We start from the raw sequence: 26,595 nt of genomic DNA, 5'->3' as shown, positions 1-26,595 counted from the left end.
CCTTATATTCTCAAAACTCTCTAGATCTCGTATGTTGAGAATATCTAGAGATCCTAAAAATCAAACTTTTGCATCTTACGTGCCCACACACGTCCTTGTGTTTGATGATCAATTTGGAAGACTACGGTGTGAGTCTTAATCAGATCTATATGTGGATTGGATAATCATTTGATTATAGAAAAAGATAGCAATGATACTTGATAGGCTTCAAAATGTATTTTTTTTTTATGTGCATTGATATAATCTATAAATAAATATATTGATTATGGCTTGGTATTAATAATTTTTAAAACTCCACCCTCTTCCGCTAGAGATGAAAATTTTCCCCATGGGGACCCGCCCCTAATGGGGCGGGGAACAAGGTGGGGATGGGGATAGCATTCCCAGCCCTGACGGGGCCATGTTTAATTTATTTATTTATTTATTTTACATGTGTTCTTTATGTGATTTTGTAGCATATTAGTATTTTTTTAAGAGATTTTTAATTTTATTTTGGACATATTTAATACTTTGAGTGATTAATATAGTGTAATATATATTAATTTTAGGTAATCTACCTTTATTTATTTTATTTTTAAAAATAAATGGGTACCCACGGAGATTCCTTGCCCAACCCCCGACAGGGAATATGCGGGGATGGGTATTAAAATGGTTCACGGAGATGAGTGCAGGGGGAGTACCTCGTGCCAATTACCCGCCCCATTTCCATCCCTACCTTCCGCTGTCACTTTGTTTTCTTATTTTAATACCAACAATTGGTAATATAATAATATATATATATATTTATATTGAATGGAGGGTTTTGTTTTATGAATGCATGGTTGAATGACGAGTCGTTAATTATATGGTTCTATTGGGTTAGGAATTGAATTTTAATTTTCTTAGATCTTGTGTAAGTCGTTTTGAGGCATGAGAATTTTTGTAATTTTATTTTCGAAATTCTATTGTAAAAATTATGGTCAAAAGGAGAAAAGAAAAGGGACTCAGCCTTGCACCACCAAGGGCACACGACCCGAGCCTCTTCCTAGCGGCACGCGCACATCACCTACGCACAAGGTGCACCCCCTGCACACTAGGCGTGCCCTCAGCACCCCAACACACCAGCAACGCCCAACATTTGTGCACAGCTCCCCTGTGTGTCAACCTCCGAGCCTTTGAAGCTCACCATGATGTCATCGGCCCTAGCTTGGGCACCAAGTTAGGTGCCCAACAAAATCACTAGTTTTTTTTGCTAAATATCTTTTATATAATTAATTTTTTAAATTGTTTGAACTTAGAAAATTAATTATCTCATTTTAATTTTGTTAGAAAATTAAAACAATTTTTAGGTTGTTGGCATGTTTACATATCTCAAGTTTAAATAATTTTTTGAATTTGATTCTCTTAATTATTTAAATTTAAGGAAATTAAAAGATGATAAATGTTTACTTAATTAAAAATTAGCTTTAATTAAATAAATTAATTCGAAAAAAAAAGTTTATAATTAATTAATGGGACTTCTCAAAACCTAAAGTGATGAAAATGAGCCTAAGAGAAGTGAACCAATATGAAGAGTTTGTAATGGAAAGAAGCCCACTTCGTAATTTTATTTCTATTTCTATTTATTGGGATTTTACATAAAATACCAAATTTTGCTAAAAAATTACATTTTTACGGACAAATGTTATTTTTTTTTCAATTTTACGATTTGAAGGAAATTTTTACATGTTAACGGTTTTGTCTTTTTTCTTTTTTTTATGTTGTTTTCATATTGTTTTTTTAGGTTGATGTGTTAGTTGTTATGATATATATTGTTTTTTTGTTTTAGTTTATTTTGGGTTGATGCATTGAGTTGTTTCAAGTTGTTTTCTAGTTGTTTTTTGCTAAGATAGTATTTTTGTAATTATGAAATTTTGAAAATTGTATTTTTGAAAACTTAAGCATGTATTTTTTAAGAAAAAAAATTAAGAACGGTGAAAAAAGTCAAAACAAAAACAAAAACAAAAACAAAAATGTATTTTATAAAAAATCTCTTATTTATTTAGTAGAGAGACATAGTAAATGTAGCCAAATAATTCACAAAGAACAATAGCCTAATTGGCCTTCCAAGGACTACATTAACAACAAGAACTTTTCAAAAATATAAATTACTTTGAAATTAAAATTGTTCACAATTTCTTAAGAACGACAACAAAAGTTATTGGCCTGATATCTTCTTTAGCAATTTCTTCATCTATCAACCTTCCATAAATTTCAAACAAACTGTCCAAAATCCTTTCTCCAAAGTGGTGACTGATCATGGATTCTTGTATAGCTCTTACTGCCATTGCAATGGTTGTTCCATGGCTCTTATTCATGTTATTGTTGTTGTTATTTCTCTCCATTTCGAACACGTCGAATAGGGTCAATTCGAAAGAGCCCTCTCTTCTTACTTGTTCCTCAATTTCATCTTTCGATGGTGCATAGAAATGCACTTCGTAAGAATCAACCTTCTCCTCCTCAATAACACCCTGTATGTGGCAAATAACGATTGTTTTTAATCACTACCGATAAGTATTTTTAGTATTTTTTGTATATGGATAAGTTGTAACTCTATTTTTTTTTACATGATGATGTATAATATAGTTATAAGAGACCTCTCACAAATTTTCAGAAAATTTCAGATAATTTAGGATGCCGAAATCATGATTTAAATATCATATTGCACGCCTGTAACAAGCTGTTTGAATTTTGATTTCGGCATCCTAAATTATTCGAAATTTCTTGAAAATTTGTGGGAGGTCCCTGTAACTACATTATACATTGTCATGTAATAAAATTAGATCAGCTGCAACTTATTTATGTACCAAAAATACTAAAAATATGCGATCTCACTACTATAGTGGTACCCAACATATAATAATGAGGTCAAATTATTATAGGAGACCTCTCACAAATTTGCAAAAAATTTCGGATAATTTATGATGCCGAAAACATGGTTTAAATACCCTATTGCACGTCTGTAACAAGCTGTTTGAATCTTGATTTTGGTTATTCGAAATTTCTTAAAAATTTGTGAGAGGTCCCTGTAACAACATTATACACTCTCATGTAATAAAATTAGAGCTACAACTTATTTATGTACTAAAAATACTAAAAATATGCGATCTCACTACTATAGTGGTACCCAACATACAATAATGAAGTCAAATTATTACTTACTTAATTCACAAGTTAAATTACTAAGTGTGTACCTTGGAGACTAATATAGAAAAAGAACGAGATAAGAGTTGCCAAAAGAAAGAGTTGCCTCTATCAATATGATGATGAGGGCCTTCTTTTCCCAATAAGATAAGCACCATTTTTCCACCTTGAATCACTTCTTTGGATCTTGCTCCAAGGAACACTGAGAAATCCTTCTGAAATTGATTCAAGTATGCTTGTGTAACCTCTTTTGGGCTCCTCTCAGAGATGTAAATACTGCCTTTGTTTATAGACACTCCCTTCTCATCATATAAAGCTGGAGGAACCTGGTATATATTACATAACATTATTATTACATGTATCAACCAAATATATGAAGCATTATATATTCTCGTGATATTGGATTATGGTGTCTCACATGGAATAAGTGTAAGAATATTGAGTCATTAATAAGAATATGTGTGTGTAACTTCACTAATAACCAATTGGTCTTTAGATGGAGCTCCATGATTCAAGATACTAGTGCAATAAGACACTTGCAATTCAAATAGTGAGCTAAGTCGTACGAGATCCGCATAGTGCAAAAAGACACTAGAGATCCAAAAAACTAAGCGCCCTAAAAAAGGGTCACTTGTGATCAGACGATTCAAGATTGGTGAGCGAAAAATCTAACTTCACTAATAACCAATTGGTCTGTAGATGCAGCTCCATGATTCTTGTCACCGATCCAAAGAGTGAGTCAACTTTAAAAAAACGTTTGAGATCCGTATACTAGAGCAATAAGACACTTGCGATCCAAATAGTGAGTTAATCCGCATAGTGCAAAAAGACACTTAAAATAAAAATAAGCGAGCTGAAAAATATCACTTATGATCAAGTGATTCAAGATTGGTGAATGAAAAATCGCCACCATCTTGAGGGAAGATAGTGTCCCGCATGAAATAAGTATAAGAATATTAAGTCATTAATAAGAATATGGGTAACTTTACTAATAACTAATTGATTTTTAGATGGAGCTCCATGATTCAAGATACTAGTACAATAAGACACTTGCAATTCAAATAGTGAGCCCGCACGAGATCCGCATAATGCAAAAAGACACTTGAGATCCAAAAAAAATAAGTACCCTGAAAAATGGTCACTTGTGACCATGCGATTCAAGATTGGTGAGCGAAAAATCTAACTTCACTAATAACCAATTAGTTTTTAGATGCAGCTCCATGATTCTTGTGATAAAAAAAAAATAAGCGAGCTTAAAAATATCACTCGTGATCAAGTGATTCAAGATTGGTGAACGAAAAACTGCCACCATCTTGATGGATGATAGTATCACACACGAAATAAGTGTAGGAATATTTAACCATTAATAAGAACAGCAAGTAACTTCACTAACAACCAATTCGTTTTTAGATGGAGTCTCGTAGTTTTTGTTAATATATATATATATATATATATATATTAATATTACCTTAGAGAGCCAATGCAAACTGTAAGAAGAATAGACAAAGTGAAGAGAGTTGTTGGGTAAGAGTCTTCCATAGAATGAGCCAGGATAGGCTCCTATGAAGATAGAATCTTGTCTTTCCTTGTTAAGAAGTAGTTTTTTTGAAAAATCTGGTAAGGACTTAAAGATGGAGTTGAAGTCGTTTGTTGGAAGATCATTGAGATAAACATGGAACTGTGGTGGTGGAACCATGATCGAACGACTTGTCGTTTGGACAGCTTCCACTATATCTTTGATAATAGATAAAGTGTTTGGACCAGAAGAACAACCCAGATCAGCTATCCCCAACACTTTTGGAGTTGTTGTCAGATAAACTTCTTGCACTGTTTCTAGGGTTATGTGTTTCACCATATCTGAGCCCTTCTTCTATGTATATTAATATTACATAAATACACACATAAATACACATAATTAATTTAGCAGAACAAGTAAGAAAATAAGAGAAAAAAATTAGAAGAAAAAAAAAAAAAGAGAGCTAGACCTGAAGAGAGGAATTATTTGTATAGCTGGTATGGCCATTTCCACCAGTCATATGGAAAACATTACCAACATCCATGATCTTTGGAGTTTTTTTTATTATTTCTATCACCTTATTCTCCACACTATCTGCCTCAAATTATGGTGCCTTTATAAAGATGAGATAGTTATATATATATATATAAAATATAAAAGACAATTCTCGTATAGAATTCATTTTAAACTCTACTGGTGAGGCTCTTCAGTGTTCTCGATTTGTGAACAATTTTTGTCGCGATTTTTTTTATGACCATGTATATTGTAGTTATTTAGAGTATCCTGTAAATTTTCAGAAAATTCCGAATAGTTTACAGTAGCGAAAACTAGGTTCAAATATGTTATTTTTCACGCGCATAAAAAAAATTAGTCACTCGTGCAACAACATGTTTGAACATAGTTTTCGGTACTGTAAACTATTAGGAATTTTATGAAAATTTGCAGGATGCTCTAAATAACTACAATATACACGGTCATAAAAAAATTACGCCGAAACTGTTTAAAGGTCGAGAACACTGAGAGCTCCACCGATAGGGTTTAAAGTGAAGCCCCTATATGAGAATTGTCCTATATATATATTTATATATAGGGTTTATTGACAAAATGACATATTTGTTTAAGTCATTTTGTACTCTGGTATAATTTTGATAATTTTTTGTAAAATGACATTCGACACTCCAGACAAATGATCGAAAATTTTCAAACATCTGGTTAAAAAATTCAGATAGCTGATTGAAACTTTAGACATATGTCGTTTTGTAAAAAATTATTAAAACTAGGCCAAATTACAAAATGACTTTAAAAAAATATGTGATTTGCACCAATTACACTATATTTATAGTTATGTAAAGGAGCAGGTCACTTGTTTGTTGCAAAAGAAGCATCTTCAACAACTTGTTCTCATAACATTATTGAGAATGGAGAATGGATACCAATTAAGACATGGACACATCAAAATAAAGAATGGAGATATACTCAAATATTTTAAGAGACATTAATGACTTGTTTAATAGGGCTAATGGTACAGAGCATCAAAATACATATACATATATAAATGAAAGTAGCAGAATATTAATGATGTATATCTAATTTCATTAGCACACTTTAAATAGAGTAATGATATATATGTGCACCCAAATATTACACACAGTGATATGTCACTACTTTTTAAAACAGTGAGTCTAAATTTTAATAAATGTGATTGATTAGATTAAACTGCCACAATGTGTACATATAAATAAATTTGTATAATATTTATGTATTTTTCATGAGGACACATATGTCTTTTCACTTTTGTCGATCAGTTTGATCAACCCATAATCGGTACCTTAACATATTTTTTGTCAACAATATATATATATACTAGTTAGAAGCAATGTGTAATGCACGTTTGCTTAGTTTTTAAGTTGTAAACATGCTTATTCAAACATGTATTTATTTTTATTATATTTTTTTAATTATCATATAAATTTTAAATAAATAAACAATATCATAAAAATAAATAAAAGATATTTAATATAATGTATGATATAAATGTATTAAAAAAATTATGGCAAAACATTGTCTATAATTTTAATAAAATTTGGTTCACTTTTTTTAAAAATATGTAAATATATATAATAGAATGACAGTTATCGTTCTATAGTATATATAAATATTTATATCAATAATCTATACATATATGACATCCAAACACAATATTGACATAGATATATATTTATATTTATATGGCTACATGACATATGTATAAATTATAATAATATTTAAAATAAAATTAATAATAAAATAAAATAAAATAATAATAGAAAAGTTACAGTCTAGAGTAGTATACATGCATAAACTTTGTTTAGTTTCTAATGTATCTCACAATGTCTTTTAGTGAATTTGATGAAGAAAAATAGTTGTCACTTGATAAAAATAAACTATCACACAAATTTATAAGATAAAAAATGACACGTATAGCTTTATTATTTTTAAATGAGAATTTACTCATTTGGTACCCTATATTTTTGCAAAGTATCATTTTGGTACCCTCTGTTTTCAATAATGCTCATATAGTACCCTGTATTTTAAAATTATACATATTTGATACCCTAGACTCAGATTTAATAAATAAAATTTTGTCAATATAATCAAACTGTCATCAATTATATGTAATTAAGTAATTAAATTTAGAATTTAGAATTTACATAATTGATAGCAGTTTAATTAAATTGGTAAAATTTTATTAATTAAATTTGAGTTTAGGGTACCAAATATGAACAATTTTAAAATACAGGGTACTATATGAGCCTTATTGAAAACAGAGGGTACCAAAATGATACTTTGCAAAAATATAGGGTACCAAACCAAATGGTTACCTACCTTTTTTTAAATAAATATGATTTAATGGTTACTACCCATGGATAGTTACTTTAATATTAACCATTGGATTAAGATCAATTATCCATATTTATAGTTGGTAATTAATATTTCCAAAAATAAATTTTGATTTTTCAAATTTTTGGAAGGTTTACCTGATGAAAAAAATGTATTTATTATGAAAATATAATATTGTAAACTTTTTATTTTTCAAATACATGTCAATTTTTAAATATAGTTAGTGTCTCTTATTGGTTGGACACAACATTAATTATGGCAAAAAAAAAAACTAAATTCAAAATTAATGTAGAAATTTTTTTTTTACCTGTTGGTGATTTGTTATACCAAGTCACTATGTTATCAAATCATCATAATTGTTAGTACCTATCTATGAGTAGTAACCATTGAAAAATCTTCTATATATATATATATATATATTAGATACAAGATACAATCAACGTGCAAATTTTACTTACATTCCATTAAAGGTAGTTGGTTTTATTAAATAATGGAGGTCGTGTTATAAACCACCTTCTGCAAAGAACGATATTTTTTGACAAAAACGAAAAAGAAAAAACATACAAGTTCTAGCTAAGAAATTAGTGACCCAATGCAAGTTCCGTTTTTAGAAATGATCAAATGATTACTAAACAACTTATTAAAACATGAAATATTAACAAACTGATATTGAATATTACTGCACAACAGTGTAAAACTAGAATTTAAAAGAACAATTGTTTTACGTATAATTAGACAAAGTCAACTCACATTTCAACTCCCTTCAATATAACCTAAAACTAGACAAAGAAAAAAACTCTATCTTAATTTCATAAAAGAAGGAAAAATTACACCAAGTACTATAATTTTTAAGAATTTTTTTTTAAAAATACAGAATTTTACAAAAATTATAAAAACATAGATAACGATTACGTTACTATTTGTTACAATTTTCTATTTAATCTATAAATGTTGTTTACAAAATTGTAACATATAGTTACAAACTTGTAATATTTAGTTATAAATTTGTAAAGTTTAGTTAAAAAAAAACTGTATTATTATAAATTTGTAAATTTTGTTTTAAAAAAATCTACGTATTTATAATTATATCCTTCCATAGTTTTGTAATTCTTTCCTGACTCTATATTTTTAGTATTTTCTTAAAATATTAAGTATTTTTGTAAACTCCTCAAGAAAAAACTTTCAAATGTTACAATTGAGATTAAAAAATGAAGGAATGAAAGAGATGCAAAATTCTTGCGGTTTGGGCTCTAATCTTTAGCCCAATTCATGGAGTGAACGTGTCCAGATCTACTAATCAATTGTAATATAGAATTGGATTACTTATTCTTTCTGGAAAATTAGATATCTTGCATCAAAAAGTTTTTTCCAAAATCAAATAATCAATCAATTAGCCTAAAAATTCCCATTATTGAAAAAATAAAACATTTAATACAAAACAAAAAAGTATATATATATTTATATATAATAAGGGAGCGATTGTATCCATTTTTTTTATAACACCAGTGTATCATTATTTTATTTTCGACATCTAAATAAATATAATTAATATATATATATATATATATGACAGTGTACATTATTTAGAACATCTCGCAAATTTTCAAGAAATTTTGAATAATCTACGAAGCCAAAAACATGGTTCAAACTGTCAGATTTTACACGCGTACACAAAAAAACAGGCACGTGTGCAACAAACAGTTTAAACCATATTTTCGGTACCATAATTTATTCTAAATTTCTTAAAATTTTGTAAGATGTTTTAGATAGCTACAATGTACAATATCACATAAAATAATTGTGATTATATCTATCTAGGTATCGAAAATAGAAAAATATGCACTGGTGTTGTTAAAGATGTGGTTGCATTGTAATCGATCTTTATATAATAAAGAAGATATATTCTCATTATATAATATACTTTATTATCACTACATAATCCAAGTTTAATATCTGCTATATATATTTATTAAATTCACTTGTAGAATCATGAAGACTATGCATAGACATTTTGTGAGAACAAGTTGTAAGCTAATTATTGAAATCATCTATAAAAATAGATAATTTAGAGTTTAAAAGCTTAATCAACGAGTTAGAATATATATTTATTAGTGGAATGGTCAAATATATGATAAGCATTTGTTAAGCATAGTCTTCATTGCAATTAGAATAGAGATAATGATGAAGTTAAATCATAATCTATTACTAGCACCTTTGTCCTTATCTTATAGTTAGGTTTTTAAATCTATCTATCTATCTATCTATATATAGTATAAAAATTGGTCAAAATAGAATTGGAATTATAGATAATTCTGTCATTTTCTTCATCTTAGTTGACTAGGTAAAACGGTTATTACTATGCTATATATAGTTGTCTTTCTTTGCTATAAATTGGTTGCATTCAAATGAACCTTTACTTCTTCACACAATAGAGAAAAGAGAGATCATGATGAAGCTATTTTGGATCCTTTTGCGCTTGTTTTTCATTGTTCTTCTCTTCCTCGCACATAACTCCTCTGCCGGCAGGTAATTTAACAATGTATAAATTATCGGTAACTCTATTTTTTTACACGACGGTGTTTACTGTAGTTACACGGAACCTATCACAAATTTTCAAAAAATTTAAGATGTCGAAATCAGGATTCAAATAGCTTGTTGCATGTACGCGAGTATAAATATTGAAACAAGCTGTTACAATCTTGATTTAAGCATCCTAAATTATTCAGAATTTCTTGAAAATTTGTGGGAGGCCCCCTGTAATTACATTATACACTGCCGTGTAAAAAAATTAGAGTTGCAGCTTATTTATATACCAAAAATACTAAAAATACTCATAGATAATGATTAAAACAATCATTACTATAGCGGTACCCATATATAAATGTGTTAATAATCGACGTTGTATTGAACAGGTCAGACATTGGTCAGTCTCCACCTCCAGCTCCGCAACGGAACCTCCCTCCTAATGGTCATCATCCTTCTAGTCATGATCCATAGCGTACTCGTTGCTCGGCTACGTACAATGACGAAGTCGATATTAATATAAAATGTCTAATGATGTATTTTTATAAGGTTTGTTTTTGTTGAAATAATATAATTTGTCATGACAAAATAATAATAAAATTAACATTTACTATTGGGAAAAATTATGCCTATATGCATCTCCATGGCAAAATTTACAAATATATCTTTGAAATAGAATGAGAATACCGAAATTATAAGTAGTTAATCTTGGATATCAATTTATATTCAATAATAATTTATGAAGCTTGCGTTTGGTGTTTGTTAACTTTTTATTATTACAAATCATAATAAATAGGATGAATCTTCATTTCATCTAATGTAGCTTTTCTAAAAATAATGTGCGGGGTAGTTTAGCATTATCAATTCGTTTAGTTTCATCTTATTGATTCGACTCATAAAAAATGTGTATTTTTCTATCTCACATTGTATCAAAATATTCTCTTTATACCCTAAAAACTGCATTAAAAAATTGCCTAAAAATTTAAAATTTTAAAAATACTTTCTAGACAGTGCCTAGGCATTCGATGAATGGCGCCTAGGCACTAGTGCTCTTTTCTACAACTTGGAATTCCACTAGCGCCTAGGCACTCGAGAAGTGGCGCCGGACTATTTTTCAGCATATTTCAACTCTTTTGGTCATCTCGAGCCTCTCGAGTTCAACCACTTCCACAAAAACTTTCTAATTCCTTTCAAATAACTTCAAACACGTAATTAGTCTCCAAACATTCTATCAAATCAAAATCACACTAATAAAAAAAGTGTTAAATCTAACGAAAAACAACAATTTCCATTAAATACACATTTATAATATACAGAGATACATAAAGCAAGTACATAACTTTCCAACAACACAAATATATAAAACATCATATATTAGTTTTTTTTTTCAAATATTAGTGTTTTATTTTTGGTAATTTCATACATTAGTTTTTTAAAATATTAATTTTTTTATACATATTTATGATTTTTTTTTAAATGTATATAAGTGCAGATTGTATTAGATCGGTTACTTTTACATGTGAAAGTCCATGCGGATTTCAGATTTTCCAATCCAATCTGTACAAGCGTGGATATCCCCCTAGGACCACCAAGTTTTTCTTTTCAAACATGCTCACATCTTTATCATCACCTCCACCTTAGCCAAATATTTGCACTCATTTAATGAGTTTCCATGTGTACAAAACACCAAAGTTCTAAAATTGTGCTATGCACTTTCCTAATGCTTTAGCACTTTGCTACAACAAAGTTGACTTTCTAGCTTCAAAAAAATTTCTACAAAAATCTCAACACCAAAATTTTCAAGCATTCATTCCTTTCAAACTTCATAAGTAGAATTCACATTTTTTTTTAGCTATTTTTCTATTCATTTTCTAGCAATAATTAACATTAACCAAAATAAAACTCACAAACATAATTAATAGATAAAATAAGTCCAAAAGACACTAAAGCATACAATATCACTCTGATTTAATATGGATTTTAACTTCAAAAGCTCTTAAGATAACTTTATATTCCAGAGTTATCACTGTCCCAAGAAGTATGTTGATCCATTTTCCTTGGCATCAACTAGTTCTTGTAGCTCCTCCTTTACACAACCTCTCATTTTAGGGTTATCTACTCGCAACATGAACCAAACTTTCTTTCTCTTTTTGACAAGAAGATAACAACAACATATGAATGAGAATCATCATTGTTGGCAGCAACACATGAATGAGAATCATCATCATGAGAAACCAAGGATCTGTTTGGCATTGTTTTTTATTTTTTGTTTTCAAAATTATGTTTTCAGAAATAAGAACATAAAATAGTTTTGTAGTTTTAAAAAAACAACAGGTGTTTGGTTAATGTTTTCTAAAAATACTTTTTAGTTATATTTTTTAAAAAAAATCTTAAATAAAAATTTAATAAATATATTTACAAAAAGAAAAATCTTTTAAAAGTTTGTAATAATTAATGAGATAAAGTAATGCGAAAGAAAAAGTGATGAAAAATAAGGAGAGAGAAAGTAAGGAGATAAATTTTGAGGAAGAAAAATTGAGAAGCGAGAAATTGATGCATGAAAAAAAATAAGAGAGAAAATAGTGAGATATAAAAAATGAGGAGAGAGAAAGTGAGGATATAGGAAGTGATGAGAGAGAAAATAATGAGATAATAAGTGATAAGAGAGAAAATAAGGAGATAAAAAGTGATGTTAGAGAAAAAGTAAGGAGAGATAAATTAATAAGAGAGAAAGTAATGTGAGATAATAATAACTAAAAATGTTATGTGAGAACAAAAAAATTTGAGATCAACTAAAAACAACATTTTGTTATCAAATTTTTTTATTTTTTTATAACTTTGTTTTTAAAAACTGTTTTATGAAAACAATGTCAAACACCCATATCTGTTTTTAGAAAACAGTTTTTAGGTTTTAAAAACAAAAAAAAGATTTTTAGTTAAGAAGTCAAACAACCTCCAAATCGTTCTCATCTGGTGTTGGTTTTCCAACAATTATCATTCTGGTGAAGTCAAAGACTACAATCATTTTCTTCAAGCGAATTGAATTCGCCTATTGTGCAAATGATTTAATCCTCAACGATATATCTTGTAGTCTTTGTGTCGAACTTGGATGAACACAAAGCACTAGTTGGAACTTGAATGACACAAAGTTCAACACTTGATGGAATGCATGAAGATTTGTGACAAAGTGGCATAAGTTTTTTGAATATCAAAGAAAGAACTTCTTCTTCCTTCCTAAAGAATAAATTTTAAAAATAATTATAAGTTGAATATTTTACAACATCATACGTGTCTCACAAGTATTTTTATAATAATTACTTAATTTTTTATAACTCCAAATTTGAGTCGAGAGTACCACTTTATACTGATTTTGTAATTTCAAAATACCACGTGAGTATTATTTATAATATAATGACTAAATCTCTATATAATATACTTCATTATTAGTACATGTGTGCCATCTGATATTGGATTATCCAGTGTCGGCCCAACAAGAATGGAGCTTTGGGAAAATTTGGACCTTCTGTGAAAAATTGTAGTATAAAATGATAAAACAAGAAAAATAGGGGCATTTTCGAAAAACAATTGAGTCTTTTTCTTAAAAAAAAAATTTGGCCGAAGTTGGGGCCTCGGGCTATACCCTAGTTTGCCACCGAACGATCCAGCCCTGATTATATGTATGTCAATTTATGAAGTATTGGATAAGTTAAGATGCATCTTAACATTATTCTAAATCCACACATGTGATCTCGAAGACAAATTATTGCAGAAAACATTTTGTCAAGTCAGATTGTAAATTTATTGCGACGACCTTTGAGTATTAAATAAATCTAAGAGACTTTTGTGTTACATGATAATCATTTTTCAACTGTCTCCATTGGAAGTTGAAGAATGAGCACTAATCACATTGGTGAAAGTTGGTTTAGACATAATCTAATAATCTATTTGCTATGCTAGCACGTTAAGACTTTTTAAAATGAGTACAAATTACACGCTTTCTCACAATCAAAAGACTTGGTCAAAATATAGTGGAAAAGTATACATATAAAAAGTCTATATATCATTATCTTATTTGACTATTAATAAAACATATAAATATATATTGAACCTTATAGCACCTAATAATAAGTTGCATATTTCTTACCTATAAATATTGGTTGCAATCAAATGAATCTTTATCAATTTCTTCACACGATATAGAGTGAGTGAGGAGAGAAAGAAAGATCATCTTCAAATGAAGCTATTGTGGTTCATTTTGCTTTTGTTTTTCATTATTCTTCTCTTCCAAGCATATAATTCTTCGACTGGCAGGTAATTAATTGTGTGATTTGAATAATATTATAAATATCTTATAAATGTATCTATATATTTTTGGACTCCGTATTTTGTCTCATTACCTGTGTCGATTCTGTATTTTGACAAATTACTTTTTGGATCAATATTTTGTAAAATAGTTCAAATAGAATCCTAAACCCGATTTTGGTCAAGATTTTCTCAACTGAAATTACAAATAATTCACCAAACTAATAATTCAAAACAAAAATAAAATCATTCTACTTAAATACTGTGTTGTTATATTCAATTTTTTTTTTCATCAAAACTGAGTTTATGGGTCTATTTGAACCATTTTACAAAATATAGGGTTCAAAAATAATTTTTTTAAAACACATGGTCCAAACAGGTAATCAGAAAAAATAAATGGTCTGAAAATGTATAAACCCTTTATAAATTGAATAAGGTAATTTGGGATATAAAACGTAACCATATTATTATTATTATTATTATTAGAGAAATTGGTGAAAATAACATTTTTTTTAATTGATTTTGCACTCTGGCTTACTTTTGATAATTTTTGCAAAATGGACTCTGTCTAAAATTCGACTAGTTGTCTAAATTTTTCGACTAGCTATCTAAAATTTTCGACCAGCTGTCTAAATTTTTCGACCTCTTGTCTAAATTTTCGACTAGCTGTCTAAATTATGAGATGCCATTTTGCAAAGAATTATTAAAACTAGGCTAGAGTGCAAAATGACTTTAAAAAATAGGCCATTTTGCCAATTATTATTATTATTATGTGATTTGAATAATATCATAAATATTTTAGGTAAATTCTCGGATGCACCCCCTAAAAATGGCACACTGATGCACCACTTGGTGTTTTTGGCTCGGAAAATATTTTTGGCGAATTTCTTTTTTATGACTGTGTATATTGTAATTATTTAAAGTACCATGCAAATTTCATAAAATTCCAAATAATTTACAATACCGAAAATAATGTTCAAATATGTTGCCTTCCACGTGCATAAAAAAATTAGCCACGCGTGCAACAACCTGTTTTGAACCTAGTTTTCGACACTGTAAATTATTCGGAATTTTCTAAAAATTTGTAGGATGCTTTAAATAACTACAATTTACACTGTCATAAAAAACAAATTCGCCGAAAATATTTTCCGAGCCAAAAACACCAAGGGTGCACCAGTATGCCCCCTTTTGAGGGGTGCACCGGAGAATTCCCCAGTATTTTATACATCTAATATGGTAATTTAATGTTGTTTACGCCTAACCTAGTATAAATATAAATGTATTTATAATCAAAGTTGTACTACTTAACAGGTCAGAAAATTTTACATCTCCACCTCCATCTCCGGAAGGGAGCAACTCTCCTATTGGTCGTTATTCTGTTCGGAATCCATAGTGTATGATGGTTCACTACATATAATAATAACTAAAAATGTTATGTGAGAAAAAAATAATAGAGAACAACTAAAAACAACATTTTGTTCTCAATTTTTTTTTTTTTGTAACTTTGATTTTTGAAAATAATGTCAAACACCCCTACTTATTTTCAGAAAATAATTTTTAGATTTTAAAAACAAAAAACAGAATAATGTTGTTTGCACCTAACCTAGTATAAATATAAATGTATTTATAATCAAAGTTGTACTACTTAACAAGTTAGAAAATTTTACATCTCCACCTCCATCTTTGGAAGGGAGCAACTCTCCTGTTGGTTGTTATTCTGTTCGGAATCCATAGTGTACGATGGTTCACTACATATAATAATAACTAAAAATGTTATGTGAGAAAAAAAAAATTAGAGAACAACTTGTTATCCTCATTTCCTGACGTGGGCCCGGGACGGCGGTTTAGGCCCATGGACTGGGCATTCGAATGTGGGCCCGACTCAAGCCCGCTTGGTACAGGAATATCCAAGGGCACGACCCTAGTGCACTTCGGGGCCCGGACAGTGTTCGGGATGGTGATCCAAGACAGTTGTCCGGGAGACGTACAGAGCTCGGAATCCCGTTGAAGTATACGTAAAACGGTCCCGGAGCCTGTGGTAAACGAAGAGGGACAAAGGTAAACGAACCCAGATTAGGTCGTCTCCGGTTGGTAAAGAAAAGCGTCCGTGACCCTGAAACCGCCCCACTCCGCGTGGGGGTTGTCCCCACTTTTCACCTACAGAAAAGGTCACCTCGGGATTGCACGCCGCTGTTTCAGATCTGCGCTGCCAAGTACTCTAATTGGTCTTGTCCCCTGAATCTGCCTCCTAACTCGAAGTGCCCAGACCAAAAGCATCGTTTTGTCGGGCGAAATATAGTTCTTGGGCCACCCTATTGGGCCTTAATTAGTCATGAATCTATGTATGTGTTTATCTTTTATATTTGGCTTCCACCAAAGAAGCCAAGAGGATTCATATCTCTGATGGGCCCGGGTCATACCCAGCCCAGACCCAGTGTACCTAAAAGCCTATAAATACAGGCGATAGAACATTGGGAAAAGTATCTCTCTTCGACTGATATACAGTTACTCTGCCAAAAAATAGAGATAAACTCCATTGTAAAAGACTTTCCAAGCTCTAATACAACTGACTCGTGGACTAAGGCTCATTAACGCCCCAACTACGTAAAAATCCCGTGTTAATCTTCTACTTTCCATATCATTATTCTTAGATAATATTCATTAGTGTAGTTTCCGAAAATCTCGGTAAACACAACTAAAAACAACATTTTGTTCTCAAAATTTTCTATTTTTTTTGTAACTTTGTTTTTTGAAAATAATGTCAAACACCCCTACTTATTTTCAAAAAATAATATTTAGATTTTAAAAACAAAAAATAGTTTTTTAGTTAAAAAGCCGAACACCCTCCAAATCGTTCTCATCTGGTGTTGGTTTTCTAACAATTATCATTCTTCCTTTTGGTGAAGTCAAAGACTACAATCATTTTCTTCAAGCGAATTGAATTGGCCTATTGTGCAAATGATTTAATCCTCAACGATATATCTTGTAGTCTTTGTGTCAAACTTGGATAAACACAAAGCACTAGTTGGAACTTGAATGACACAAAGTTCAACACTTGATGGAATGCATGAAGATTTGTGACAAAGTGGCATAAGTCTTGAAAATCAAAGAATGAACTTCTTCTTCCTTAGTAAAGAATACATTTTAAAAATAATTATTAAGTTGAATATTTTACAACATCACACGTGTCTCACAAGTATTTTTATAATAATTACTTAATTATTTATAACTCTAAATTTGAGTCGAGGGTACCACTTTATACCGATTTTGTAATTTAGAATACCACGTGAGTATTATTTATAATATAATGACTAAATCTCTATATAATATACTTTATTATTAGTACACGTGTGCCATCTGATATTGGATTACCCAGTGTCAGCCCAACAAGAATGGGGCTTTGGAGAAATTTGGACTTTTTATGAAAAATTGTAGTATAAAATGATAAAACAAGAAAAATAGGGGCATTTTCGAAAAACAATTGGGCCAAAAATGAAGACATCAAGAAACTAACGTCCTCATTTTTAAAATTGTAGAGAAATGACCATTTTACATTGTTGATTACCTAAATTGTCATTTTTTATAATTTATTTATTTATTTAGGACTGTATGATTTTAATATAGTTGTATATGTATATTAGTTTTTATTTTAAAGTTATATTGATTTTTTAAGTTTTTTATAGGTTGTTGGTATATTATATTTCAATTAGTGTATATATTTTTTGTGGTATGGTATATATATTTTTTGTGATATTTAGTTTCTATTTTATTATACATAGTAGTAGTATATAATTTTGTATCATGATATATATTTTTAATGGTAGTATATAATTTTGTTAGCATAATATATATACTTTTGAGTAATGATTTTGTAAGTTTTGATGGTATATCATTTTTCAACTCAGTATATATTTTCTGGTATAATATATCATTCAACAACCCATAAAAAACGAAAAAAAATCAAAATAACTTTAAAATAAAAACTAATTAAATAAAACTAATATACATATACCATAATATTAAAATATTTATAATAAAATAGTAATTTGTTAAAATGTATATTTAGTAATATATAATATTAAAGAAATGATTAGGCCATTTTACTACAAAATTAAAAACATTGACATTTACTTACTTTAACGCACCATTAAGAGCCATTTTGCACTATGCTCCAAAAAAAATTGGCCAAAGTTAGGGCCTCGGGCTATACTCTAGTTTGCTACCGAACAATCCGGCCTTGATTATATGCATGTCAATTCATGAAGTATTGGATACGATAAGATGCTTCTTAACATTATTCTAAATCCACATGTGATCTTGTACACTAATTATTGCAGAAAACATTTTGTCAAGTCAGATTGTAAATTTATTGGGATGACTTTTGAGTATTATATAAGTCTAAGAGACTTTTGTGTTACATGATAGTCATTTTTCAAGTGTCTCCATTTGGAAATTGAAGAATGAGCACTAATTGGTGAAAGTTGGTTAAGACTTTTTAAAAGGAGTACAAATTACACGCTTTCTCACTATCAAAAGACTTGGTCAAAATAGAATTGAAAAGTATACATATAAAAAGTCTACATATCATTATCTGACTATTAATAAAACACACACATATATATATATATTTTGAACCTTAGAAAACCTAATAAATTGCATATTTCTTACCTATAAATATTGTTTGCAATCAAATGAATCTTTATAAATTTCTTCACACGATATAGAGTGAGTGAGTGAGTGAGAGAGAGAAAGAAAGATCATCTTCAAATGAAGCTATTGTGGTTCATTTTGCTCTTGTTTCTCATCATTCTTCTCTTCCAAGCATATAATTCTTCTGCTGGCAGGTAATTAATTGTGTGATTTGAATAATATTATGAATATTTTATAAATGTGTTTATATTTTTTTAGATCTTGTGTTTTGTCTTATTATTTATTTGGACTCTGTGTTTTGACAAATTACTTTTTGGATCCTATGTTTTGTAAAATAGTTTAAATAGAACCCTAAACTTGATTTTGGTCAAGATTTTCTCAACTGAAATTACAAATAATTCACCAAACTAACAATTCAAAACAAAAATAAAATCATTCTGCTTAAAAACTATGTTGTTATATTCAATTTTTTTCTTCATTAAAATTGAGTTTATGAGTTTATTTGAACTATTTTACAAAAAATAGGGTACAATTTTTTTTTTAAAACACATGGTCCAAACAGGTAATCGGAAAAAATAAAGGGTCAAAAAATGTATAAACCCTATATAAATTGAATAATATAATTTGTGATCTAAAACGTAACCATATTATTATTATTATTATTATTATTATTATTATATGCTTTGAATAATATCATAAATGTTTTAGGTAAATTTTCGGGTGCACCCCCTAAAAGGGGCACACCGATGCACCCCTGGTGTTTTTGGCTCAGGAAATATTTTCGGTGAATTTCTTTTTTATAACCGTATACATTGTAGTTATTTAAAGCATCCTGCAAATTTTCAGAAAATTCCAAATAATTTACAATGCCGAAAATAAGGTTCAAACATATTACCTTCCACGTGCATAGAAAATTAGTCACGCGTGCAACAACTGTTTTGAACCTAGTGTTCAGCACTGTAAATTATTCGGAATTTTCTGAAAATTTGCAGGGTGATTAAAATAACTACAGTGTACACAGTCATAAAAAAAGAAATTTGCCAAAAATACTTCCCGAGCAAAAAACACCAAAAGGTGCACCAGTATGCCTCTTTTCGAGGAGTGCCCCGGAGAATTCCCCATTGTTTTATACATCGAATATGGTAATTTAATGTTGTTTGCACCTAACCTAGTATAAATATAAATGTATTTATAATCGAAGTTGTACTACTTAACAGGTCAGAAAATATTACATGTCCACCTCCATCTCCGGAAGGGAGCACCTCTCCTGTTGGTAGTTTTTCTGTTCCGAATCCATAGTGTTCACTACATATAATTAATGTAGTCTTATGTAATTTATTTTTGTCGAGGTAATATAATTTATCATGATATGTTTCTACTTATTAAAAAAAATTAATAATAAAATTAACAGTATAAATATGCCTATTATGCATCTCCATGGCCAAATTTACAAATATATATCTTTTAAAAAGAATGAGAATACCGAAATTATAAGTAATTAAATTTAATCTTGGATATCAATTTATATTCAATATCAATTATCACAAATCGTAATTAATAGGATGAAGAATCTTCATTTTATCTTATGTGGCTTTCGGAAAAATGATGTGCGCGGCGCGGTAGTTTGGCATTATAAATTCGTTTAGTTTCATCCTATTGACTCGGCTCGAAAAAAAAAAGAATCTTCAAAATAGAAAGTTCTTATAAAAAAGCTAACTTGCTTTTCAAAGATGGCATAGACTGAGATCAAAATAAATGGCTATACAAGCATCCCAACATTATGCCATAACAAACCCCATCTTATGCATAAATTATTTTTTTACCCGTATGTATTACTAAAAAGATCAAAATTTCAAAAAGATTATTGGGCTATTTTGGGACAGTTGTGCTATGGAGAAAAGCAGCTGTAGCTGTGCTGTGGAAAAAAATAGCTGTAGCTGTGCTGTGGGAAAAAGCTGCTAAGTGTTTGGTAAATTACAAATTTTAATCATGTAAGAGTTGGAAAAGTTGGAAAAGTTGTATGAGAGTGTTTGGTAAACTAAATGATTGGATAACTGTATAATATAAAAAGACAAAAATAGACATCATTTTATTTTATTAAAATAAATTCACACATACTAGATATATTTATATTTATTTACTTTATTAGAAAATTAAATCAAATTTATTAGTTTTCTTTTGACAAAATTTATTTTTTAAAAAATTATACAAAGAAAGAATTAGTAAGATATATTTTTTTTATATAAAAAGAAATAAATAAAATAAGTTTTGAACATATAATCTAAAGTTTAATCAAATATGTATAACACAATATGATAACTTAGATAATATAAAAGGGAAAATATGTGAAAATGTTATTTCTAGGTATCTTTCATTAAACTTGTAGCAATCATATCTCTGATGTTGTCCACTTTATTTGAATTTGAAGTTCTAGCTGCTTCATCTTCATCTTCAACATTAGTTGTTTGATCATTTGCACAGTATTCTGGATTATCTCTAATTTTCTCAAAATGACCATCATATTTAGCATGCCTTCGAATGTAATTATGCAAGGTCATTAATGCAATTACTATTTTCACTTGCTTCGTGTATGGATAACTAGGCATATCTCGTAATATTTTCCATCTTTTCTTCCATTCTCCAAAAGTTCGTTCAATAACACTTCGAAGAGAAGAATGTGCCTGGTTGAATACCTCTTTATAACCAATAGGTTTGCTACCTCGTTGAAATTGTGGAAGATGGTATCTTTGGCCTTTATACGGTCCTAAAAATCCTTTTATTTGTGGGTATCCTGCATCCACTAAATAATATTTTCCTGTCAAAAACAAGTTAAAAATATAATTAAAGAAATTGTAGTGATTTTAATTTTTTTTTTAAATATGTGTGTAAATTGTAACCTTGAGGTGGTTTTGGAAAATTTGAAGTTGGATCACGTAAAGCTGATAAAAATATTCTTGTATCATGGGCAGAACCTTCCCATCCAGCATATGCATATATAAACTGCATATCGAAATTACATATTGCCATAATATTCTGAGTTGGTATCCATTTTCTACCAATAAACGGTACTTGATCTTCAGGAGGAATTATGGCATTCAGATGCACACTGTCTATTGCACCAATACAATTCTAGGAGAAAAATCAAATTATAAACATTATGGCATTCTTCATATTTGTTATCAAGTTTACATATCCAATTTTATCTAAATAAGTAGTAGGGCAATGACCATCGTCAACCTCTTTGATGCAAAAATCTAAGAATAGATTCACTGCCTTAGGATCCCATATTGCTTTACATCTTGGTATATCACTCTCATTTTGAATACATGTATTTTTTTTATTCTCCATCTAATTAAAGTAAAATAATAAGTAGCACTTTAACAGTTGAAAAAAAGAAAAGAACGGCAAGAGTGTGATAATTAGTGTGATAATGATGATATAGAAAAAATGAATGATATTAATCAACGACATATAAATAGTTGAAAAAAATAATGATATAGAAAATACATATCAATGTGATAATGATAAAGAGATGGAGGTTGGCAAAAGTGTCGGCTAGTAGTGGTGTTATTTTATGGGAGATGAAATATGTTGAGATAGAAAAGAATCCTAAAATTAAAGTAGGCAAAATAGGAATTTTGTGATTAGATTGTGTGTAATTTGGTCCAATAAGATATTCATTAAACCAATAAATTAGCTTCCCGTGAAAGCTAAAATTCCAAAATTGGGGTGGCCCAACTTTGGCAAAAAGCTGAAACTTTTAATTAAATTCTTTAAAAAACTATTTTTAAAATTTTACCAAACACTTTTTAATTCATAACTTCTCCAAAAAGTGCTTTTAGCTTTTTTAAAAGCTATCCCAAACTAGCACTATATATAGGGGCAGTTATGGGAGGTCTTTAAAAATAAGATCTACCAGTATATCTCTTTGTTGTTTTCGGTGCATGGATAAATTATAAACCTAATGATTTTATACGATGGTGCACATTGTAATTATTTAGAATATCGTGTAATTTTTTCTAAATAATTTAGAATGCCAAAATTCGAATTCAAATAGCATGTTGCATGCGTGCGTGAAATAGGTTACTTGAAACTTTGTTTGGGCATTCTAAATTCTCCAAAATTTATTAAAAATTTGTGTCTAAGTGTCTAGTATGCTAGCAAGTGAAAGCAGAACATCAGTGGCCTACAGGCTTATTGCAACCACTTAGAATTCCAAAATGGAAATGGGATGATATAGCCATAGATTTCGTGATGGGTTTGCCACGAACAAGTAAGCAGCATGATTTGGCTTGGATAGTAATAGATAGATTAACCAAGTCAGCTCATTTCCTTCCTGTTAAGACTTCATACACAGCGGATCAATACACAAACGTTTAAGTCCAAGAAATAGTACGACTGCATAGAATCTCTAAGACAATAGTATTCGATGGAGGATCGGTGTTTACATCGATATCTTGGAGTGAGTATTTGCTGTTGATAGAATTCTCCTACAACAATAGCTACCAGTCAACAATTGGGATGGCACCCTACAAGCTACTTTATGGAAGAAGGGCCGATCGCCGTTGCATTAGGACGAGGTAGGAGAAAGGCAACTACTTGGACCTGAAGTTGTTAGAGGAGCTCAGGATGTAGTAGCACTAATTAGAAAGCGTATGCTCGCTGCTCAAAGCTGTTAGAAAAGTTATGCGGATGCTAAGCGGCGTGATGTGGAATTCAAAGTCGGAGATCAAGTTTTCTTAAGAATATCTCCTATGAAAGGTGTGAAGCGGTTTGGGAAGAAAGGCAAACTTAGTCCCTGATTTATAGGTCCTTTTGAGATATTGGACAAAGTGGGAGCAGTTGCATATAGATTAGCCCTATCGCCAACTTTAGCAGATAATCATTATGTATTTCACATCTCGATGCTGCATAGATATGTGTCAGACCCATCTCACGTCCTCAAGTATGATACGATAGCACTCCAGAAAGACTTGAGTTACGAGGAACGACCAGTTAGCATCCTAGATAGAGGGATGAAATAATTACGGTCTAAGAGTTTTCTGATAGTCAAGGTCCTATGGAGTAATAGTTCTGAACGGGAGGCAACGTGGGAGTTGGAGGAGGACATGTTAGCTTGGTATCCGGAATTGTTTGATAAGTAAATTTCGGGGACGAAATTCTTTGTAGTAGGGGAGAATTGTAGAGTCCCAGAACTTTACTTAGCTAGTTAGATAATTGTAACGACCCAAAATCGCTAATAAGGCTTAAGGGCCTTGATTAGTGTGCCAGGAGGGCATGTTGGGATTTATGTGTGATTTTATGAGTTAAATGCATGGTTATGATTTAAAGCGTGTTATGTGACTATTTGATTATTTGAGATGCATGACTATGTATATTAGTATGCATGTAGGCCCGGATTGTGTTAGAAGGGCATAATTGTAATTTTGGCCATGTTGGGCATAACTGTATTAATATGTGATGATTGTTGAGACCACAGTGGTATGTGGGTATATCCGTGATGTGTTACTTTCGGCACGAGGCGATCCTAGAGCTGGATAGCGGGGAAAAGTCACAACGGGGCATTATGTTTGACTTTGAGCGAGTCAAGGAGTATTTTTGATGTTGGGTTATGAAAATAAATAATTGGAGATATATTTGAGGTTAGGATGTCTAGGCGGGAATACTGGGGGATTTTACCATTTTTGCCTCGGGGATATTTTGGTACCCCGAACCTTGAGGTAACCAGCTTAAGTTATAAAAACAAAACAAATAAACCATTTGAAGACTTAGAGAAACCGACCCAGCCTCCACCCTCTCTTCTTCTTCTTTCTTTCCTCTTTCTTTCATGAATCCACAGAAATCTTAGGAGAAATCAAGCTTGAATTTCTGAAAATTGATTGTGGGATTTGGAGGTTTAGCTCAAGAGTTAATCAAGAACAAATCAGGGTAAAGGTAAGCAATTAATTCTTTTTCTCAAGTTAAATTTCTGAGATTTTGTTGGGTTGAGAATGTTTATGGATTTCGATGTTCAAGGTGGAGTTTGAGGCTTGAAACTTTGAAGATAGGTCATGGGATCCTTTGGGAAATGATTCTACAACTGAGGTAAGGTTTAAATTAAAGTTTGATGGTTGAAATTGAGAATTTCCATGGTTGGTTTTGAGTTTTAGGTTTGAAATTTCAGAAATTTGGAATTGGGATCTTGGTGAGTGTTAGGTTGGATTTTTGGTGGAATTGTGTTGTTTAAACCATCCTAATGTTGTGATTATTGATTGGTTTTGATTTGGGAGCTTTGGGATGGCTTAAGGTGAGGTTTTAAGCTTGAAAATGGTGGGTTTTTCTGGGTTCGAAGGGTCGGGCCGCGGCATGGTTCTTGGAGGGCCGCGGCCCTTGAAGGCTAAGTTGTGCTGAGGATGGAGGGCGGGCCGCGGCCCTTACCTGTTTCTGGGCATTTTGTGGCTCTGTTTGGGGGCCATGCCGCGGCGCTTAAGGAATTTTGGGATTTTGAGAATTTGGGCTTGGGAATTTAACCTAGGGTGCTCGGGGTTGAGTCTTTTACAATGTTTGGTGAATTTCAACGTTCTGAGTACTAGAACTTGGTTTAGAAACTCATTTGAGATTAATCTTATTGGTATCCATTATCTTGGTTGTGACTAGGTGTTAAGCTAGTGCTCGGGAAGTGGATCGTGCTCGGGGGCCGTCATTTTTTCTATTTAAAGCATTTGGAATTAAGGTAAGAAAACTATAACACCCGTAGGATAGGGCATGGGCCCATAGTGTGATTGCCGAGCATGGCCCTATATTGCATGTTGCATGATGAGATGATTGCAGGGCATGGCCCCAGATTGTGTTGTGTGCAAATGTTTAACCTTAAATGAATCATGATGTGTGAATGATTATTTTGAATGTACTATATGTGTGATTATGATGAAATGAACGGCAAGTGCCGAGAACGGCGTAGGCCGGGGCGGCCGTGGGCCGAAAGTAACACCTAGCACATGGGATGCTATATTCAGGGTGGGACCCAAGGGATACATGAGTTATCCTCGCGATGAGAAGCGATACCCCAGGGCTTTGGTAAGGCTCTGGGGCGGCATGGCCGTGTTTGCTTAGTCTATTGGTTGACTTGTTTATCTGTGGATTATCTGTTATGATAAACTGTATTAACTGCATATGTTATGTTCTGCATGAGTTTTCTTGCTGGGCTTCGGCTCACGGGTGCTCCGTGTTGCAGGTAGGGCAAAGACTGAGTCAACCAACCATGAGTACGGAGAGCGTGAAGCGACGCGTACATGTTTGGCCTGCCCGACTGCTTTGGTTGGGGGTTTATTTGAAATTGGCTGTAATAATCTATGATTTTATAACTGATCAACTGTAAACTTACTTCAAGATGTAAATGGTTTTCAAACCTTATTTTTGGGATCCCAATTGTTTAAAACTAGAAGTTTTTTTTATTGAGTCAACGCATTTTCAAAGATTACAGCTTTAACTTTTATTAGTCACACTTTTGCCTCAAAATCTCGGTTAGCGAGTTCATTGCACTGTTTTGTCTTAAAAATTCACTTAGTAACGGCTCTAAGGGA

General features: G+C 30.9%; 1 protein-coding gene and 2 long non-coding RNA genes across 3 annotated transcripts; 2 read left to right on the top strand and 1 right to left on the bottom strand.

The window, feature by feature from the left end:
- Positions 1-1,948: 1,948 nt before the first annotated feature.
- On the bottom strand, positions 1,949-5,254 carry LOC133831728 (probable methyltransferase TCM_000336). The gene is made up of 4 exons (XM_062262123.1): positions 5,148-5,254; positions 4,631-5,032; positions 3,213-3,488; positions 1,949-2,489 (listed from the first exon to the last, which is right to left on the bottom strand). The coding sequence occupies exons 1-4, from the start codon at positions 5,220-5,222 to the stop codon at positions 2,148-2,150; spliced, it is 1,095 nt and encodes a 364-aa protein (XP_062118107.1). The 5' UTR covers positions 5,223-5,254; the 3' UTR covers positions 1,949-2,147.
- Positions 5,255-14,264: 9,010 nt separating this feature from the next.
- LOC133831727 (uncharacterized) lies at positions 14,265-16,995 on the top strand. The gene is made up of 2 exons (XR_009892557.1): positions 14,265-14,392; positions 15,695-16,995. It is a non-coding gene; the product is annotated as an uncharacterized LOC133831727 (long non-coding RNA).
- A 2,015-nt stretch (positions 16,996-19,010) lies between these two features.
- LOC133831726 (uncharacterized) lies at positions 19,011-20,458 on the top strand. The gene is made up of 2 exons (XR_009892556.1): positions 19,011-19,227; positions 20,251-20,458. It is a non-coding gene; the product is annotated as an uncharacterized LOC133831726 (long non-coding RNA).
- Positions 20,459-26,595: the final 6,137 nt, after the last annotated feature.

This window comes from Humulus lupulus, chromosome 4 (assembly GCF_963169125.1).
Source record: "Humulus lupulus chromosome 4, drHumLupu1.1, whole genome shotgun sequence".
NCBI lineage: Eukaryota > Viridiplantae > Streptophyta > Magnoliopsida > Rosales > Cannabaceae > Humulus > Humulus lupulus.
Note: the sequence above shows the minus strand (reverse complement) of the source record. Positions and strands in the feature narration are given on the sequence as shown.